The 16,680-nt window shown below is 37.8% G+C and overlaps 2 protein-coding genes and 2 pseudogenes across 5 annotated transcripts; all 4 read right to left on the minus strand.

Annotated features, from left to right (window-relative positions):
• Positions 1 to 448: 448 nt before the first annotated feature.
• On the minus strand, positions 449 to 2,827 carry LOC104770238 (pentatricopeptide repeat-containing protein At5g19020, mitochondrial pseudogene; annotated as a pseudogene). Its single transcript, XR_015593717.1, has one exon. The product of XR_015593717.1 is annotated as a pentatricopeptide repeat-containing protein At5g19020, mitochondrial pseudogene (transcript).
• LOC104770239 (uncharacterized protein At5g19025) lies at positions 2,806 to 5,204 on the minus strand. Its single transcript, XM_010494637.3, has 2 exons — positions 4,061 to 5,204; positions 2,806 to 3,063 (listed from the first exon to the last, which is right to left on the minus strand). The coding sequence occupies exons 1-2, from the start codon at positions 4,777 to 4,779 to the stop codon at positions 3,018 to 3,020; spliced, it is 765 nt and encodes a 254-aa protein (XP_010492939.2). The 5' UTR covers positions 4,780 to 5,204; the 3' UTR covers positions 2,806 to 3,017.
• A 129-nt stretch (positions 5,205 to 5,333) lies between these two features.
• LOC104770240 (organelle RRM domain-containing protein 2, mitochondrial) lies at positions 5,334 to 6,831 on the minus strand. The gene is made up of 4 exons (XM_010494638.3): positions 6,463 to 6,831; positions 6,316 to 6,384; positions 5,924 to 6,030; positions 5,334 to 5,677 (listed from the first exon to the last, which is right to left on the minus strand). The coding sequence occupies exons 1-4, from the start codon at positions 6,707 to 6,709 to the stop codon at positions 5,576 to 5,578; spliced, it is 525 nt and encodes a 174-aa protein (XP_010492940.1). The 5' UTR covers positions 6,710 to 6,831; the 3' UTR covers positions 5,334 to 5,575.
• Positions 6,832 to 9,686: 2,855 nt separating this feature from the next.
• LOC104770241 (adenylate isopentenyltransferase 5, chloroplastic pseudogene) lies at positions 9,687 to 11,708 on the minus strand (annotated as a pseudogene). Of its 2 annotated transcripts, none has more exons than XR_015592069.1 (2): positions 11,436 to 11,708; positions 9,687 to 11,302 (listed from the first exon to the last, which is right to left on the minus strand). The product of XR_015592069.1 is annotated as an adenylate isopentenyltransferase 5, chloroplastic pseudogene, transcript variant X1 (transcript). The 2 variants fall into 2 exon arrangements; XR_015592070.1 differs by having other exon boundaries at positions 9,687 to 11,305; positions 11,436 to 11,707.
• Positions 11,709 to 16,680: the final 4,972 nt, after the last annotated feature.

The following is a 16,680-nucleotide window of genomic DNA, read 5'->3' on the forward strand; positions in this document are numbered from 1 at the left end:
ATTAATTATCATCCGTTTCTCTTAACCATCGTTTTTTTTTTTTCGTCAAATAAGAAATTTATTTATAAATTAAAAAAATCATTATACAATTGGTCTGATAGCCACATAGGTGGTGAAAAACAGTCGGTGTAAAATGGAGATAAAAGACAACCATTCTTTGCCGGTAGATGTGCTACTTTATTACAACTGCGTTTAGCAAAAATGAATTTAATATATTGATATTTGGAGGCCCAAAGCATGATATCTTGATAAATTCCATGGATAGATATATCATATGCCTTTCCATTTACAATGTTTGTGAGTTGTTCACAATCTCCTTCAAAACAGACAGCAGTTAGTCCCCTTATCCATGCTTTACTCACCATAGTTTTTTTTTTTAAGTTAACATACCAAATAAAAAGAGTTAACGTTCCTCTGTTTTCGATTGACGATATAAAACTATAAATGATAGTTGAAGATTTTTTGTTAATTAATTAATGAAATTGAGGTACTTGGAAATTCACAAAATAATTTGCTTATGAACTTCTTAAATATTGCGAAATCAAAATAAAATAAGAAAAATAGACACCTTCATTAAATACCTCTATTAGACAGGAACAATTCAGACAACACCACTGAAGGCACGTGACCACTCAACATCTTTCGTCCGCATCTCTTCTCTGACCGAAGCTACATCATCCCATCTCCCTGCGTCTGCATAAACGTTCGAAAGCATAACTTTGCATCCTCCGTGAGATGGATCCATCGCCGCTAGCTCAGTAGCCGCAAGCTCGGCGATCTCGACGTTCCCGTGAGTCCGTGAAGCCGATAATAACATCCCCCAGATCATCACATCCGCCTTTACAGGCATCTTCTTGATCATTTCTTTTGCTTCCTCTAATCTCCCAGCTTTTCCCAATAAATCAACCATACATCCGTAATGCTTTATGTCAGGCTCGATCCCGTGATCCCTCTTCATGCTTTCGAAATACGTTTTGCCTAACTCCACTTGGCCTGCATGGCAGCATGCGCTCAAGACACCAACAAATGTGATGCTGTTCGGTTTGATTGGGAGAGATTGGAGATCAGAGTAGAGATCAAGAGCTAGCTTTGCATGACCATGTGTCGCAGACCCGCAAATGATTGCGTTCCAGGGAGAGACTGACGAAGAAATGTTCTTTGTTTGGCGGAAAACGTTTAGAGCCGTTTCGATGCTACCGCATTTAGCGTACATGTCGATTATAGCAGCGGTAAGATTGTTGTTGGGAGGAATTAAGCTACGAGTTAGATACTCATGTGCTCTTATCCCTTCTTCCAATGCGCCTAGAGATGAAATTGCAGAGAAAACACTCACCATTGTGATTGCATCTGGTTTCACTTGGCTACTATTGATCATTTCGCTAAAGAGATGAAGAGCTAACTGAGGCGTTAGACTCTGCGTGTAACCTGATACCATAGCATTCCATGAAAAGATGTCTTTGTCACGAGTCTGATTAAATACTTCTCTTGCCTGCTCAACCATTCCATTCTTCACAAATCCTGCAATCAAAGCGTTTCTCGAAGCAATGTGATCCTTAACGCTCGCTTCAAACTGCTGAAGAGCGAGTTTCATGTCATTAGAGACAGCGTAGAAATGTATGATCGTTGCTTGTATGAAATCATAACAATCAAAACCCATTTTCACGATGTTACCATGAAGTTGCAAACCAATGGAACTGACTGATGATCGAGCTGAAGCAGAGAGAAGGTCCACCATCATAACCTCACTAGGCTTCATGCCACAGCGCAACATCTCGTTGTAGAAAACAAGAGCTTCATCAAGCTGATTCTTTTTAAGACACCCATCAATCATGGTTCCCCACGAGACAATATCTTTTTCAGTAATCTGATCAAACAACTCCTTAGCTTTTTCGATAAGTCCAGCTTTTGAGTACCCATTTAACATCACGTTCCACGTTACTAAATTCCTCTCAGGCATTTCATCGAACAAATTCCGTGCATCCTTCAAAGATGAGCAAACACAATACATATGCAGCAAATTCGTCGAAACAAAGACCCGATCAACAAGCTTCAGCTTTATAGCTAAACACTGCAACATCCTGCAATCCCTAATCCCACCCAAATGTGAACAAGCTGATATAACAGTGGCCAAAGTCACTTCATTTAGCGTAATTCCCAAATGTCTCATCTCTCTGAAAAGCTCCATAGCTTCAAACCACCGATCCTTTTGAGCGTAACCCTTAATCAAAGTAGTATACGAGACACAGCTTCTCTCAGGCATTACGTCGAACAACTTAAGCGCGTCCCCAAGTCGACGAGACCTAACATACCCATCAACCATTATATTAAACGAAGCAGAATCAAGCTTCGCGTGAGTTCGGAAAACAGATTCCGCATCAGCCAAGAGACGGCATTTAGCGTACATGTTGAGAACGCTATTGCAGATGAATCCATTGGAATCAAGTCCTGATTTCAAGACACGGCCATGGATTCGTCGGCCACAAGATATGTTTTTACTGGAAGCGCATGATCCAAGAGCAGAGACGAGTGCTCGTTCACTATCGGGACTCTCTCCGGAGAAATCGAATTGGGTCAGACTTGGAGCAGAGAAACATCTCGCCTGCTGAGGAGACAAGACCCAACAGCGACGAGACTGGAGAATTTGAATCGATTTGATCATAAGAGACCATGAGAGCAACAAAACTAAACCCTTTAAAGTTCCAGTTTTTGTATTAAAAAGCTCTCTTGTCCTCTTTATATAGCTTGTGGTTTGATCAGGAACAAAAAGTATATTTTTTTTTATGTAAATATAAAAGACTATAAATATTAAATACAACGAAAAATACATTTGATTTGATCATTGTGGCATTGAAATTTTCTGACTATATATAGTTCCACAGAGGAAGTGTTCAAGATCAATAAGAAGACATGTTTGAGTTTCAGGGATTTAACTCTATAGGAAATGGGGAAATAATTTATATTTGCCTCCTAATTTTTAATGTGACAATCTGTAAGTATAAAACTGGAGAGTTTCCGGATCAGTGATTGTCTACACATCCCTTTACAGCTAATTTAGCCGGCGATCTGCAAAGAATAAGTGCAAACAAAGTAAGAGACACAGCAGAAGATTTTAAGTCAAAATGGAATCCTTAATTAAAAGCTTTTGTCTATAAATCAAGAATCATTAGGAGCTATTATGATGAATTCAGGAATCACCAAGAAAACAGGAAAGCAAAGAGCTAGACAGATGATTACAAAAATAAATGGAGTGTTTCCTCTTTGGTAGGCAAAAAGCTAGACAGAAGCTATCCATATTGTAAAAATGTAAGCTGCCTAGCTAGTGGAACCACTTCTCAACAGACAAGGGACATGTTCATGGCAAATTTAGAATTAACATTTCCCGCTTTATTCGCAATTTTGACTCACCCATTACTTCATGCTCTAAACTCTATAGCTTGAATTTTTTTAGCATCTCGTTACGGTTTAGCTACATAAGTTCCCCAAACTGAAGATGATGAACTTTTACACAACTACTTAAAAGTGAAATTGGGGAGATTTCAAATCACATCTGGTATATGATGCACAGAGCACATGTTCCATGATTATGGCTGCATGTGCGCTAACTCTTTCATACCAGACAAACACTACATCAAACAACTAGAGAGTCATGTTCAATTGTTTCTATATTATCTGTCAATAAAGAAGATTCAATCTGCTAAAAGATCACACCATACCTTTGAAATAGCGTAACCATAAAACTACTAATCTATCCATAAATTGACAATTCCGTTCATCATAACAACTGGAATAAAGCACCATAAGGAGTATCAAAGCATTAAGGAGTTGAGGGTTTGTTCTAAAATCCGTAGCCAATGAGGATTACATAAACCTATCAATTTCACTTGAAACTGGTCTCAAATTGATCAAATGGCACCAAACCTACACATTCACTAGCCACCAAGTTCCAACTAACCAATGTAGCCCAAATTCACAAACCAATGCAAGAACATGACTCAGTCAAGACTTAAGTTTTATACCAAAAACAAACAAAACTACAACATTGAGTTAGAAAGGCACATACTTTTTAAGACGCCGAGCTCTCTTAGGACCCCAACCTTCAAGCTTAGCAACAGAGCAACCACACTTCGATTGAAAAATCAAAACAGCTCTACCATTAACCGGAGCCATCTTCCTCAGCTCAGCTCTCAAACACTCGTAATCAGGATTGCTCTCACTACCTCCTTTCCAAGGCAACCGATCAATCTCCTTAACCGAACCGGATTTAACACATTCCTCTGTCTGTAACTGCAAATCAAACTCCATAGCTTTCTTTAACCCTTTACACTTAGGGTTACGGCATTTCCTCGATCTTGATCCGCAACACAGGTCTAGAAACGCAATCGACGCGGCGAAGAAGACAGCGAACGCGAAGAAGAACGACGCCGGAGGAGTGGCTATCCCGGAGAGATGATGATGATCGTCTTCCTCGTCGGAATCGTGATGAAAGAAGATGAGAGGAGGGAGGAGAGAGGAGAAAGAGAGAGCGATTGAAGGGAAATGAGAGGAGAGGAGAGATAAGGAGTGGATTATGTAAGACAAGTAAGAGGAGAGGAGGAATGTGCCGGAGAAGAGGACGAGGATTAGGATTAAGAGGTCGAGAGTCGCCGACGGTGAATGTTTGCAGAGGTTGAGAGAGGAAGAGGAGGAGCTGTGTTTAGCGGCGGATCTAGAGGAGGCGGAGGAGGAAGGTGGCATGGTGGTGGTGGTGGAGGAGGAGGAGACGAGGAGGAGATGGAGCATGTTAGGAGGAGGACGACGACGATGGCCGGTTTTTTTATTTACATATAAGTTTTTTTGTGTATGTATAGGTTTTGGGTTTGGGGCAATAAATTTTATTTTTGAGAATTCTTTGTGTATTACTAATAAATAATAGAAAAAAATAAGTCACGAGAGAAGCAATTATACAAAATTAGATAGAGAAACAACATACTGGGAAAACAATTTTAAATGATAAAACGAGAATAAAGTTTTGCCGACACAGGTCGACCGATAGAGAAATGTAGTACGAATTTTTTACAAACGAATCTGTTGTTATGTTTCTCTAGGAAATTCCAAAAATTTTATGTTAAAATGTAAACATTAACATATATTGTAGATGCTTGTTTAGATCAGTGGTTTTGGGAATTTGTCAAATTTATGTCTTATTATTACTAGTCACGGATGATGAACTGTTTAGATGTTCAATTGTTCATAATAATAAGACAGTGGAAGTTATTATAAGACAGTCGAAGTCATAACTCATAAGTCTTCGGTTTAATGTATTTTGTTTGTTTCCTTTGTAGTATTTAATGTCATTTGTTTTTCTTTGAATGAAATTTCTGTATAGAAGAAGAAAAACAAAAAGCCATACAAATTGCATAAAGCAGAACTTTGAATTCAATGTGATTGATACTTGATAATTACGACCTACAAGAGACAGGCAAATCCATTAGATGGGAATCGAGGAAGTGAATTTACCATTCGAACGTAGGGGTTGTCACCGAGACAAGATTCGCAGATGATTGGGAAATCGGAGCGTTCCCATAAACATAAATTTTTAAGATCGTTTATTTACAAAAAGGAAATCGGAATGTGGTTTCCGGCGACGGGACAATCCAGGCTGACCAAATTTAACGAGAATGAACCTGCCATCAAAGAACTGAACCAAAAAAAATAAACTGGTGTCAACAACAATTTCAGGTTATTTGTTCAAGTCTCATAACCAATCCGGAATCAAGAACATGGGCTACTCCCGGGTGGGTTTTGGTGGACACCTTCGAGAGCTTTGAGTCTCGGGATCAAGTCAACAAGAAGCTTTTGTCAAAAAAAGATCTTGAAGAGCCACCAAAGCAAGAAACCCAAACCAACAGAGAAATAAACTGAATTTCAAAGAAGCTTTTTATACCTTTCCGTTCATAGCTTCCACAGCCAACTGTGCATCCTCTTTTCTGTTGAACCAAACATATCCATATCCTAAAGACTGCCGAGTCCTTTCATTTACAATGATTTTCACTGCCACAAAAAAAAAAATAGTGTCATACGGTAACAAAACATGATTTCACTGGTTTCAGACATGGCAATTTCCTTAAACCAAAACTAACCTAATGATTGATCCTCTTAATGCTTTAGTCTAATCAACCCTAATAATGCATGTTTAACAAGAACACCAAGAAACCACAAAAATAACAGTTACAATTCAATCAAAAATGACGACTTAAACCTCCCTAACTCAATCATACATATCCGAAGCTGAAAACATAAAACATACATAAGAAACAGAGACAAAGAGGGACTCACCATTGCTAACATGTCCAAACTCCGAGAAGACTCTCTTTAAACGACCTTCGCTAACTGAATCTGGAAGCCCTGTTCATTATTTTCGTATTAAACCCTAGGACTACATAGAACCACCAATCAAAAATGAGAGTATCAAATTAGACATACCTTTCACGAAAACCGAAGTAGAGGGAGAAGACGCTTCTCTAATTCCATCGTCTGAATTAGCTCCGGCGACGCAGCTGATGGTCCGTAGAGGAGAACAGGGTTTGCTTCGCGCCGTATGAAATGAAGAAACCAAACGATATCTGGAAGTTACCGTCGTTGGTAGAATGAATAATTTCCGATTTTGAGATGTCCCGATAGATTGGTGTTTGTATAAAGCCGGGAGTGCAATCGACTGACACAGAGCCATCTCTCCGTCGAGTAAGTCGCCGACGACAAATTCCTTAAAGGAGGAAACGACGAACTTGTTCTGATTTATCTCACATGGCCTTAACTAGAAACGTGGGCCTAATATCTCGGCCCATTTAAAGTGGGTTGTAGTGTAAACTGTATGCACTTTATTAACAATTAGTGTATTTGAGTATAAAATTCTCTTTTTTAATATAACTAATTAGTGTACAGTAAAATATATATAAATTAATAATTTTAGAACCATGATATATTAATAATTTAAAGTGATATTAATTTATTTCTAAAATAATATTTATTATTTAAAATGTAAATTAATAGATGTATTTTCAATTGTTTAAATTCTTAAAAAAAATTAAGAAAATTTTATTCCAATAAGTTTAGACTTTTGGATGTTATAAATTTTCTAGTTTTGAAATTGAATTTTTAACTTAAAAAATATTATTGACAAAAAATTACAAATACTATTGACAAATTTACTTATACTACATATGACATACTTAAATTGAAATTTATGAATAATTATATCAGTTATCGTATTTTATTAGTTTATAAAACTATCAAAATAAAAATTATGTATATCTAGAAATTGAAATTTAAAAAAAAAAAAATTAATTTTTATACTAGTTTGATTTGGAACCAATAAAATTTATTAATTTATAATTTTATAGAATATTAATTTACTGAGTTATATGTCAAAATCATAAGACAAAACAAACAAAAACGAATCGAGTGTGTATAGTTGTAAGTTTAAAGTAAACGTACGCATCCATATACCAATCTTCCTCTCGACAAAAAAGGGTATAATCTTTTCGAAAATTAAGATTCGTAACTTGCTATATTAGCTCCCCTAATTCGCGATAGTTTTCATAACTACACTATAAATGCATAATTCCACCAATACCACACGAGAATAAAGATTAACAATTTGTCATATAAACATAGTTAATCATTAATTAATCATTGCCCATAACTTTGTCCTCAAATTTCAAAGATGATGAGACTTAACTGACTAATGCATGCACCTTTCCAAATAACAGTTTCTTCGTGTAAATTATTATTCTTCCTTAAATAATTCATATAGTATAAAAGTATAACTTTATATAATGACTGATTTGAAGGTACGTAGAAGTGGAACACACTTTACTTGGACCTAAATAAAACTGAGTTAGTCAAATCACTAATAAAACAAATACAGAATTAAAACTTGGAATCGCTATAAGAAAATGAAAATAATTCAAGAATGCCCATTGATATCGAGTTGTTTTCTTTGACGACACGCATTGATACAAAAGCTGTAAGATAAATTAAGTAATAATTGAAATGTTGGAAAACAAATATATATATCAGTATATGTTATGAAAAACAGCTTGTGGCTCGATCGAATACATCTAACGACTAACGTGTTAGACGAAGCTAATAATTGAGGCATTCAAAACTCTCTTAAGGCAACTTGGCTAATGGGAATAGTTTTTGACATCCACTCCCACATTTTGGTCCAATTATTAATTTTTTCTTAGAATATTTATACCTCAACAAATGTTATATGTAGTTAAGAAAAAAAAAAGTAATAATCATTTGTCTATATATTGGAAGTTTGGAACTAACGCGTATTGGTAGACAATATCTATCGCTAGCAAAATTAACAATTTACATGTTCTAGTATGATTATATTTGTATATACATCATATACCAAAAATAATATGCATGCAACTGCTAAGCAGGGTAGGTAAGTAACAGATTAATAAACCAAGTTCGGAGAAGGAAAAAGAAAACAATCAAACCGAAGGTGATGTAATGATATGTGGAAAAAGTCATCTAAAAGGAGGTCCTCAGGTTTCTTCCCACCAGTTTGATCTTGAGAGGGAGGATTAAATCCCCAAAATAAAGTATTATCAGAAATTATTTCGGCTTTTATTTAGAAAAGCAGATAAATATACACATATATATTATTTTTTTAACTACACCTTCACGCATTCAACAATTATAAATACATTAATTATGTTTAAATAGCAAAGGATGTAAAAAGACAATTAACAATAATAGATATGTGCATAGTACTTTAGTGATGGACTTAGAATAGTAGTAAACAAATTGTTTTTATATATAGGTATGGGATCGAATAATTCTAAGTTCTAACAATATAGACGGTCTTTTTTAAAAAAATTCTGTTTAAAAAATATATAAATATATATATATATATATATATATATATATATAATATAAATAAATAAATAACTAAAACAACATGAGAATTTGTTATAATTACCTCTTTTGACATACCTCTTTTCAAAAATACATTTTTTTGAACAATTTCATTTCATTCTTTTTTTACACAATTACAATATGTTAAATTAATTTTTAAATTTTTTTTTAGTTTGGGTTCTCTATTTTATATTTAGGATATAGTTTTTAGGAGGTAGTGTTTAATATTTAGGGTTTAGGATTTAGAAATTAATCAATTTATATATTAAAAATGTATTTTTGAAAATTGACACTATAAAATGGTATTTTTGAAAAGTGACATAGAAAAAATAGTATTTTTGAAAATCCCCCAAAAAACATATGTATAAGTTTTTGTTTTCCGTACAGATATTCTACATTATAAATTATACATGTAAGGATTAGATTTAGAAAAGAAAGTCATGCCAATTTGTTAGACAAAAAAGGCAAGCAATTTTTCATAGTTTGGGTAAGAGATGGAGAAAAGAGGTGTGGCGGTGGGTAGTGGGCATCAACTAACACAAGAATCTCTCCTTACTTATGTTATTAAGTAGTAGTGTACAAATGTTATTTATTACATATGTAATTTTCTTTTCCAATGTGTTAATTAATCGTAATTAAAATTCCTCCATTCGTCTTTTTAAAGGCTAAAAAAACTTATCCATGAAACATGAATTGTTTAACTAGCAGCAAACCAAACCAGCCAAAAAAAAAAGTAAAAAAAAAAAACTATAAATGGACAGAGACACAAATCATAAATAATCACTTGAGAGCCGTTTGATTGAATTATTTATAACCACATCACGTCACAACTGGAGGACCCAAACACACACGTATCGGACGGCAACACGCCGTCAAAAGTGGGGTCTGTGTTTCCAAACAAAACTCCTTTTTTAGTCCGTTGGATCCCTTTATTCTTTCTTTTTTTCCGAGCCAAACCGCGTTGACCAACGAGCTCTTTTTGTCTTAAGCCTAGCCTAATCCACCGTATAAACCGTACACTATTCCGGACCAGATCCTAGCCCTAAAGTACACTATACCGGAAAGAAAAAGACAAAAAAAAAAAAAGAACAAAGGAACAACTGTCTGCGTCCGCCCCGCGCGTCCGCTTCAGTTCCCCTCCAAACTGGTCTTTTTTTTTTTTCTCCTTTAAGCCGTAACACACCTTTTTTTTTTTTAGTTACATACTTGTAATGAAAACGTCATCATCTTCTTCGAGACAGCGACGACCCATCTCGCCACGTGGCATTATCATGACTATATCCTCTTTCCAACAAGTCTCGCCACGTGTCATTTATTGTGGTTTAAACTTTAAACTTCCTTTTTTGTCTAATATATATATGTCCATCCGTTCTTTTTCTTCACCGTGAAATCGCTGCCACGGCGGCGGGGAGCGGCGGGACGGCGGAGATCTCCGGAAGGAGAATATCTGTACCGTCCAAATGGAGGTCTTCGTTGTAATTTAAGAACCTGTCGACGGCGAGTGCGCTCGGGCGAGCCACAGCGTTTTCCCAAGCCTCGTCGGCTTCTTCTCCTCGCCGGAGGAAAACCTCCGTCGCGTCGACGCGGTGCATGTTCCATTTCCACTGCTTGTAAAGCCTCTGAATCTTCTGTAACTGACGGCACGCAAGCAAACACGTGTTTTCTTTAATCTTCTTGATCGCTGTTTCAAGAAGTCTCTCCGTTGTCTCCGCCGGATAGTTCCGCATCTCCGACCGGAGAAATTCGTCTAGCTCCGGAACTCCGATGGCACGGCGGATCCCTGCGGAGTAATCCGACGAAGACGGATCAAAGATGCGGCGAACCTCGTCGACTAGTCCCATCTCAACCATTTTATCAACTCGCTCCGAGACAAACGAGTGTAGAACCGGTCTAGAGACGTCAACCCACAAGAAACAACAATTGTACCTTAACCGGAAGTCAACGCAATTGTTGACCAAAGCCTCGATGTAAGAATTTGAACCACCGGCTATGATGGGGACACGGTCTCTCTGGACAATTGACTCAACGGCCCTGATCGCTTCCCTTTGGAAATCCTCCGCCGTGAAATCTTCGTAAGTGTCGTGGACGGTGCCGAGAAGGTGGTGAGGAACACCGAGGCTTTCCTCTGTAGTGACTTTGTTGGTGACTATGTCGAGACCTTTATAGACTTGGATCTTGTCGGAGTTCACGATCTCCGCCGGAAAACGAGTGGCCAAGTCGATTGCAAGACGGGATTTCCCGGTTCCGGTGGCTCCCATGACGAAAACGACCTTGTCTTTTCGCCGGAAAAACGGACCGTCGACCATGTTTCCTTTGAAGTTCAACAATGGTTGAATGATCACTTGTCTTAGAGCCGTCATGCATGGCTTCATTCTTATAAAAACTTCCCCTGCTGGATAAAATTATATAATTAATATTTTAAAGACAGATCTAATTAGAAGCATAATATAACAAAGGCATAATAACATGCAATAGATTCGTTTGGGGTCAAAGTAGAGACACCGTTCCCGTATATTACTAACCTTGAACTTGAAGTGGCTTGTTTCCCGGAGCACTGTCTCTTCCCTGTCAAATTGTTATAAATTTCTACAAGAAAAAAACATAACAATAATCTTCTATTTTTCTTGGTACTTAGAAAATCCTGAAAATAAATGAGATCAGATGAAGGCAAGTTACAGATTCTAGCTCAGGTATGTGATAGTTTAAATATACATATATAGAGATATATACTGAAACTATCTGGCTCTCAACGAGCATATGTTGATGAAGCATGATCGGGGCTTCGAGAATTTATAGTGGCGCTGGAATGTAACAGTGACATGCTGTTTGTTTTAAATATATTTTGCAGACACTTGCTCCATATAACACGTGTCTCAAAATGATACATTCATATATCACTACAACTTCACTAAAGAATCATGAAGTGTGATTGGTTCTGTCACCAATTAGTATAACGAAAGAAACAAAAATGAGTTAAACTTTGTTTAAGCAGTTTTCTATCGTCCAAACAATTCTGCTTATGGTGCTTGTTGGAAAACATCTTAACTGTTTAGCAACTACAGCAGTGAATCTATCGCTTGTTGAATAACCATCAGGCAAGTTTTTTTCTTTCCTAGCTAAACTATTTTCTATTTTTTTCGAGAAAATAAATGCTTGATCGGGTTGAATACAGTCAGTGGTATGAATGCATCAAATGCTATTCATGTTTCATATAAGAAAGGTTATGAGATTTTTGATGCATCAAATTCTTTTGCATGTTTGATCGGACCTTATTATCATACAAATATAGAAATTTGATTTCAAAGTTAGTGGAATCAACTAAAACTATATTTGGTTATGCGATTTCTGACTCGAATAAATTAAGGTCTCGAAGCTCTTTTATAATTGTTGGCTTTCGGTTTTTAGCTTTTTCCTATTTGGCTTATTCCTAAACACCCATTTTGTTGTTGTTATATTGCCACTAACTCTTCTTAATTACATACACTAATTATTATAAATGTTTGCTGTTTAGATAACTCTTCTTAATCACATCAATAGCCTTTCAAACCTAAAAGCTGAAGGACCTGAAAAATATTCCAATATATTTGATTGAAATTTATAGAAAGTAATATAATGATCATTTTGATCCTATGCTGTCAAGTAGTAATCGTAATAATAAAGGCCTAGAATCATAAAAATTAGTGAAAACTTTATTCTAAAGTTATTTAATTTAAACGTATAAAGATGTGTTTTGTTAGGAAACTGAATGTGACCATGCAAAAAATGAATCATATAGTACAAGATTCGTTTGCAATTAACTTCATATATTTTCTACAGAAATAAAACCAACCAAACATTGGATACCTAGAAAGATTACTACCGTTCAAAACTTAATAATCTGATACAATTCTTATGATAAGAGAAATAAATCATATAAAATTATAACTTGCTTGTACAAACACAGATTATATCATATATGATGAATCCAAGTTATAGTGGGTCTGACTTATAAAATTTATATTGATTTGACGTTTAGTGAATGAATAAATTAAGATATCATATTGGGTTAACCTCTAACGATAACATTGATGATGTATAATGTCGTTCAATTTTCAGAAACAATGTTTATCGAATTCAAAATTTTAATAGTACATGCACGCTTGTTTTTTTTTTTTTTTTTTGTCAACAAAAGATCAGCTCAAACGAGCCAATTGGTAGGGAAATTGTTTACAAACAAAACTTGGTGCGGAGATGTACGCGCTTGGCGTGCCAAAGAATCCGCCCTTACATTTGCATTTCTAGATATTAAAGATAAAGAGAAAGAAGAAAATTCTTCCCTATCTGTCTTGATGTCGTCAAGGTACGCCGAGAAAGCTGGCCAGTCAGAAGGGGAAGACACCATCTTCACCAAGTCTGAGCAGTCGGTATAGAAAGCCACATCTCTGAAATCATGGCCGATCATGCAGCGCATCGCCCATAGGAACGCTTCAACTTCAGCATGTAATGGAGATAGACTCTGCCGGAAATTCTTTGCTCCCAAAAACGGCAACGCTGTCTGGGCCGAGGTACAACACCATCCTGCACCTGCATACAAATCCCCTGCTTTCCAAGATCCATCTGTGAAACAGCGGTATCCTGAAAAAACCGAAGGGAGGGAAGCAGAAGCCACCCAAACTGGTATCCCCGAAACTGCGGGGACAGTTGTCAGTGGAGCGTCTTCTTCCTGAGCCTGCTGCCACGCGGCAGCTTCACACTCTGCTACCTTTACAATATCCTCCGGCCGATCGACAATATTGTCATAAACACGTGCATTCCTTGCTTTCCAAATAAACCACATAAGCCATGGGAAAGCCGTAACATGAGCCCCAGGGTTCTGTTTCCCTAGAAAATGATCTACATTCGCATAAACAGATTCTGTCGGGAAGGAAATTGTTCCCACCGGTACATGTGCTAGGGCCCAAACCTGGCGGGCCGGAGGACACACAAAGATGGCATGATTAATAGTCTCCATATCCGCACCACATCGTACACACCGTAAATCACAAGCAATTCCCCGTCGTCCCAAATTTGCCGAAACCGAAATACAACCAGATAAAACCTGCCACATAAAATGTTGAATCTTGGGCGGGCAACGGGCCCTCCACACACTAGCGAGTAGAGGGGTAATGTCCGGGCCTGAACCAGTGGCTGCAAAAGTCCGCACCACATCATGACGTGCAGTGTGATAGCCTGACTTGACTGTGTACTTCCCTGTTTTTGTGAAATGCCAACCGAAAGGATCATCCTTTGAGTTACCACCCAATGGTATAGCCCTTATCAATGCAACATCAAGTGGATCAAAATGCTCATTAAGCATATCCATACGCCAAGTATTAGTGTGTCGGTCAATTAAATGATTCATTTGAAGATAAGGGTCCTTTAACAGACCCTTACTGACAGCTGGTCTCGGGAATTGAGCTGGTACCCAAGGATCAGACCATATAGAAATGGTGTCCCCAGAGCCAACCCGTTTAATAAGCCCTTTATTTACCAGAGAGCGAGCAGAACATATACTCCTCCATCCATAGGAGGGAGAGTATGATCTAATCGGATCCAAAGGATTCGTATTCCGATAATACCTACTTTTAAACACCCTGGCAAACAGCGATTCTGGAGCGTCTATGAGATGCCATAACTGCTTAGCCAGTAATGCCGAATTAAAGTCATCCACATTCCTAAAACCCAAACCTCCCAACTGTTTGCTTACACATAATTTCTCCCAGGCAAGCCAATGCATTCCCCCTGACTGACCATTAGTACTCCACCAAAAGTTTGCCACCGCACTGGTAAGCTTTGATGTAATTGTTTTTGGTAAACGAAAACACGACATCACAAACGTTGGAACAGCAGTAGCAACAGATTTTATCATCACTTCCCTTCCCCCTTTGGACAGCAAATTTGCCGTCCAACCATTTGTCCGACTCTGAATCCGTTCCCGAACAAAAGAGAAAATCTTTGTCTTTGCCCCACCCAAACTTTCGGGTAAGCCCAGGTATGACCCCATGCCACCCAAAGTCATGATCCCAAGGACACCCTGGAGCTCGTTTTTGGTCTGATCATCAATCTTGTGCCCAAATTGGACAGAAGATTTTGAGAAATTAATTTGTTGACCCGAAACCAACTCATACTGTTTCAGAATATCTAAAATAGCCCGACATTGTTCTCTGTCCGCCTTACAGAAGAAAAGACTATCATCGGCAAATAACAAATGCGTAATGGGCGGGCATTTGTTCGCCACTTTTATCCCTGTAATAAGTTTATCCCTCTCTGCTTTCCGTATATTAGCAATTAAAACTTCTGTGCATAAGATAAACAAATAAGGGGAGAGAGGATCCCCCTGACGCAACCCTCTCTCTGGAACTATCAAACCATTTGGCTGGCCATTAATAAGAACCCGGTACTCTACCGAAGTGATACAAACCATTATCCATGAAACCCATGACTCTACAAAACCCATCTTTCTTAGCAAAGCTGCCACAAAATCCCATTCAACCCTATCGTATGCCTTACTCATATCTGTTTTGATGGCCATAAATTTCCCTTTACAAGACGGGTTTGTGCGTAAGCCGTGAAACATCTCTTGAGCAATAAGGATATTATCAGAAATCAGTCGACCTGGGACAAAAGCCGATTGAGTTTCCGATATAAGACCAGGTAAAACCCCTTTTAGCCGCTGACATAAAACCTTAGAAATGATCTTATAGCCAACATTACACAGACTAATCGGACGTAATTCTGCCATCCGAGTTGGCTTGGCCACCTTCGGGATGAGACAAATATGAGTTCGATTTAGACTCTTGTCAAAAACTCCTTCCACCAGAAATCTATTAACCAAATCTACAAGGTCCGTCTTAACTATACCCCATGATTTTTGAAAAAATAGAGATGTCATTCCATCTGAGCCAGGTGCTTTATCCGGATGCATCATAAACAAGGCAGACTTGACCTCAGCCTCCGTTGCGGGTCTTGTCAACCGCTCATTATCCTCAGCTGTAATCACCGTCTGGACCTCCCGTAGAACCTCCTCAAAATTGGTCGGGTTTGTTGAAGTAAACAAATCCTCAAAATATGATACCGCCGTATTACAAATATCCACATCCTCAGTTGACCAGATGTCATCCTTATTAAACAAACCAGTAATCCGATTTCGAGCCCGTCTCTGCTTTGTTAAAGCATGAAAATACTTTGAGTTTTTATCCCCCAATCGCATCCATTTACTCCGACTTTTTTGATACCAGTAAATCTCTTCATCCCCATAAGCCTGACGTAACCGACTCTGTAAATCTGAAATTTCAGCAGGGGGAATTGAATCATCCGCTAGAGCCACCTCCAACTGTCTCTTTAAATCATCAATGGTTTCCCGACCGTATGGAACTTGTGTTTTACGCCACTGAGAAATTGCCTTTCTACAATTCACAATTTTATGGGTGAATGTATCTGAAACCTGATCCAAACCCCCGTCCCACCCTGATGCGATTGCATCCATCAGCCCCGTCTTACCAATCCAGCGGCGATCAAACATAAAACTCCTGTTCCCCCGAGGCCTTTTAGCCCCAATATTAACCACTAGAGGCTTATGATCAGAGGCTATCATTGGTAAGTACTCCGTCACCGTGTCTGGAAACAAATCATGCCAATCCTCATTCCCTATAGCCCTATCCAGCCGACATCGAATAGGTTTTTTATCCCGCCAACCCCTCCAAGACAAACAATCACCAATATAAGGAAAATCCAAAAAACCACAATCCC

Source organism: Camelina sativa, chromosome 20, assembly GCF_030686135.1.
Source record: "Camelina sativa cultivar CO46 ecotype springtype chromosome 20, ASM3068613v1".
Classification (NCBI taxonomy): Eukaryota; Viridiplantae; Streptophyta; class Magnoliopsida; order Brassicales; family Brassicaceae; genus Camelina; species Camelina sativa.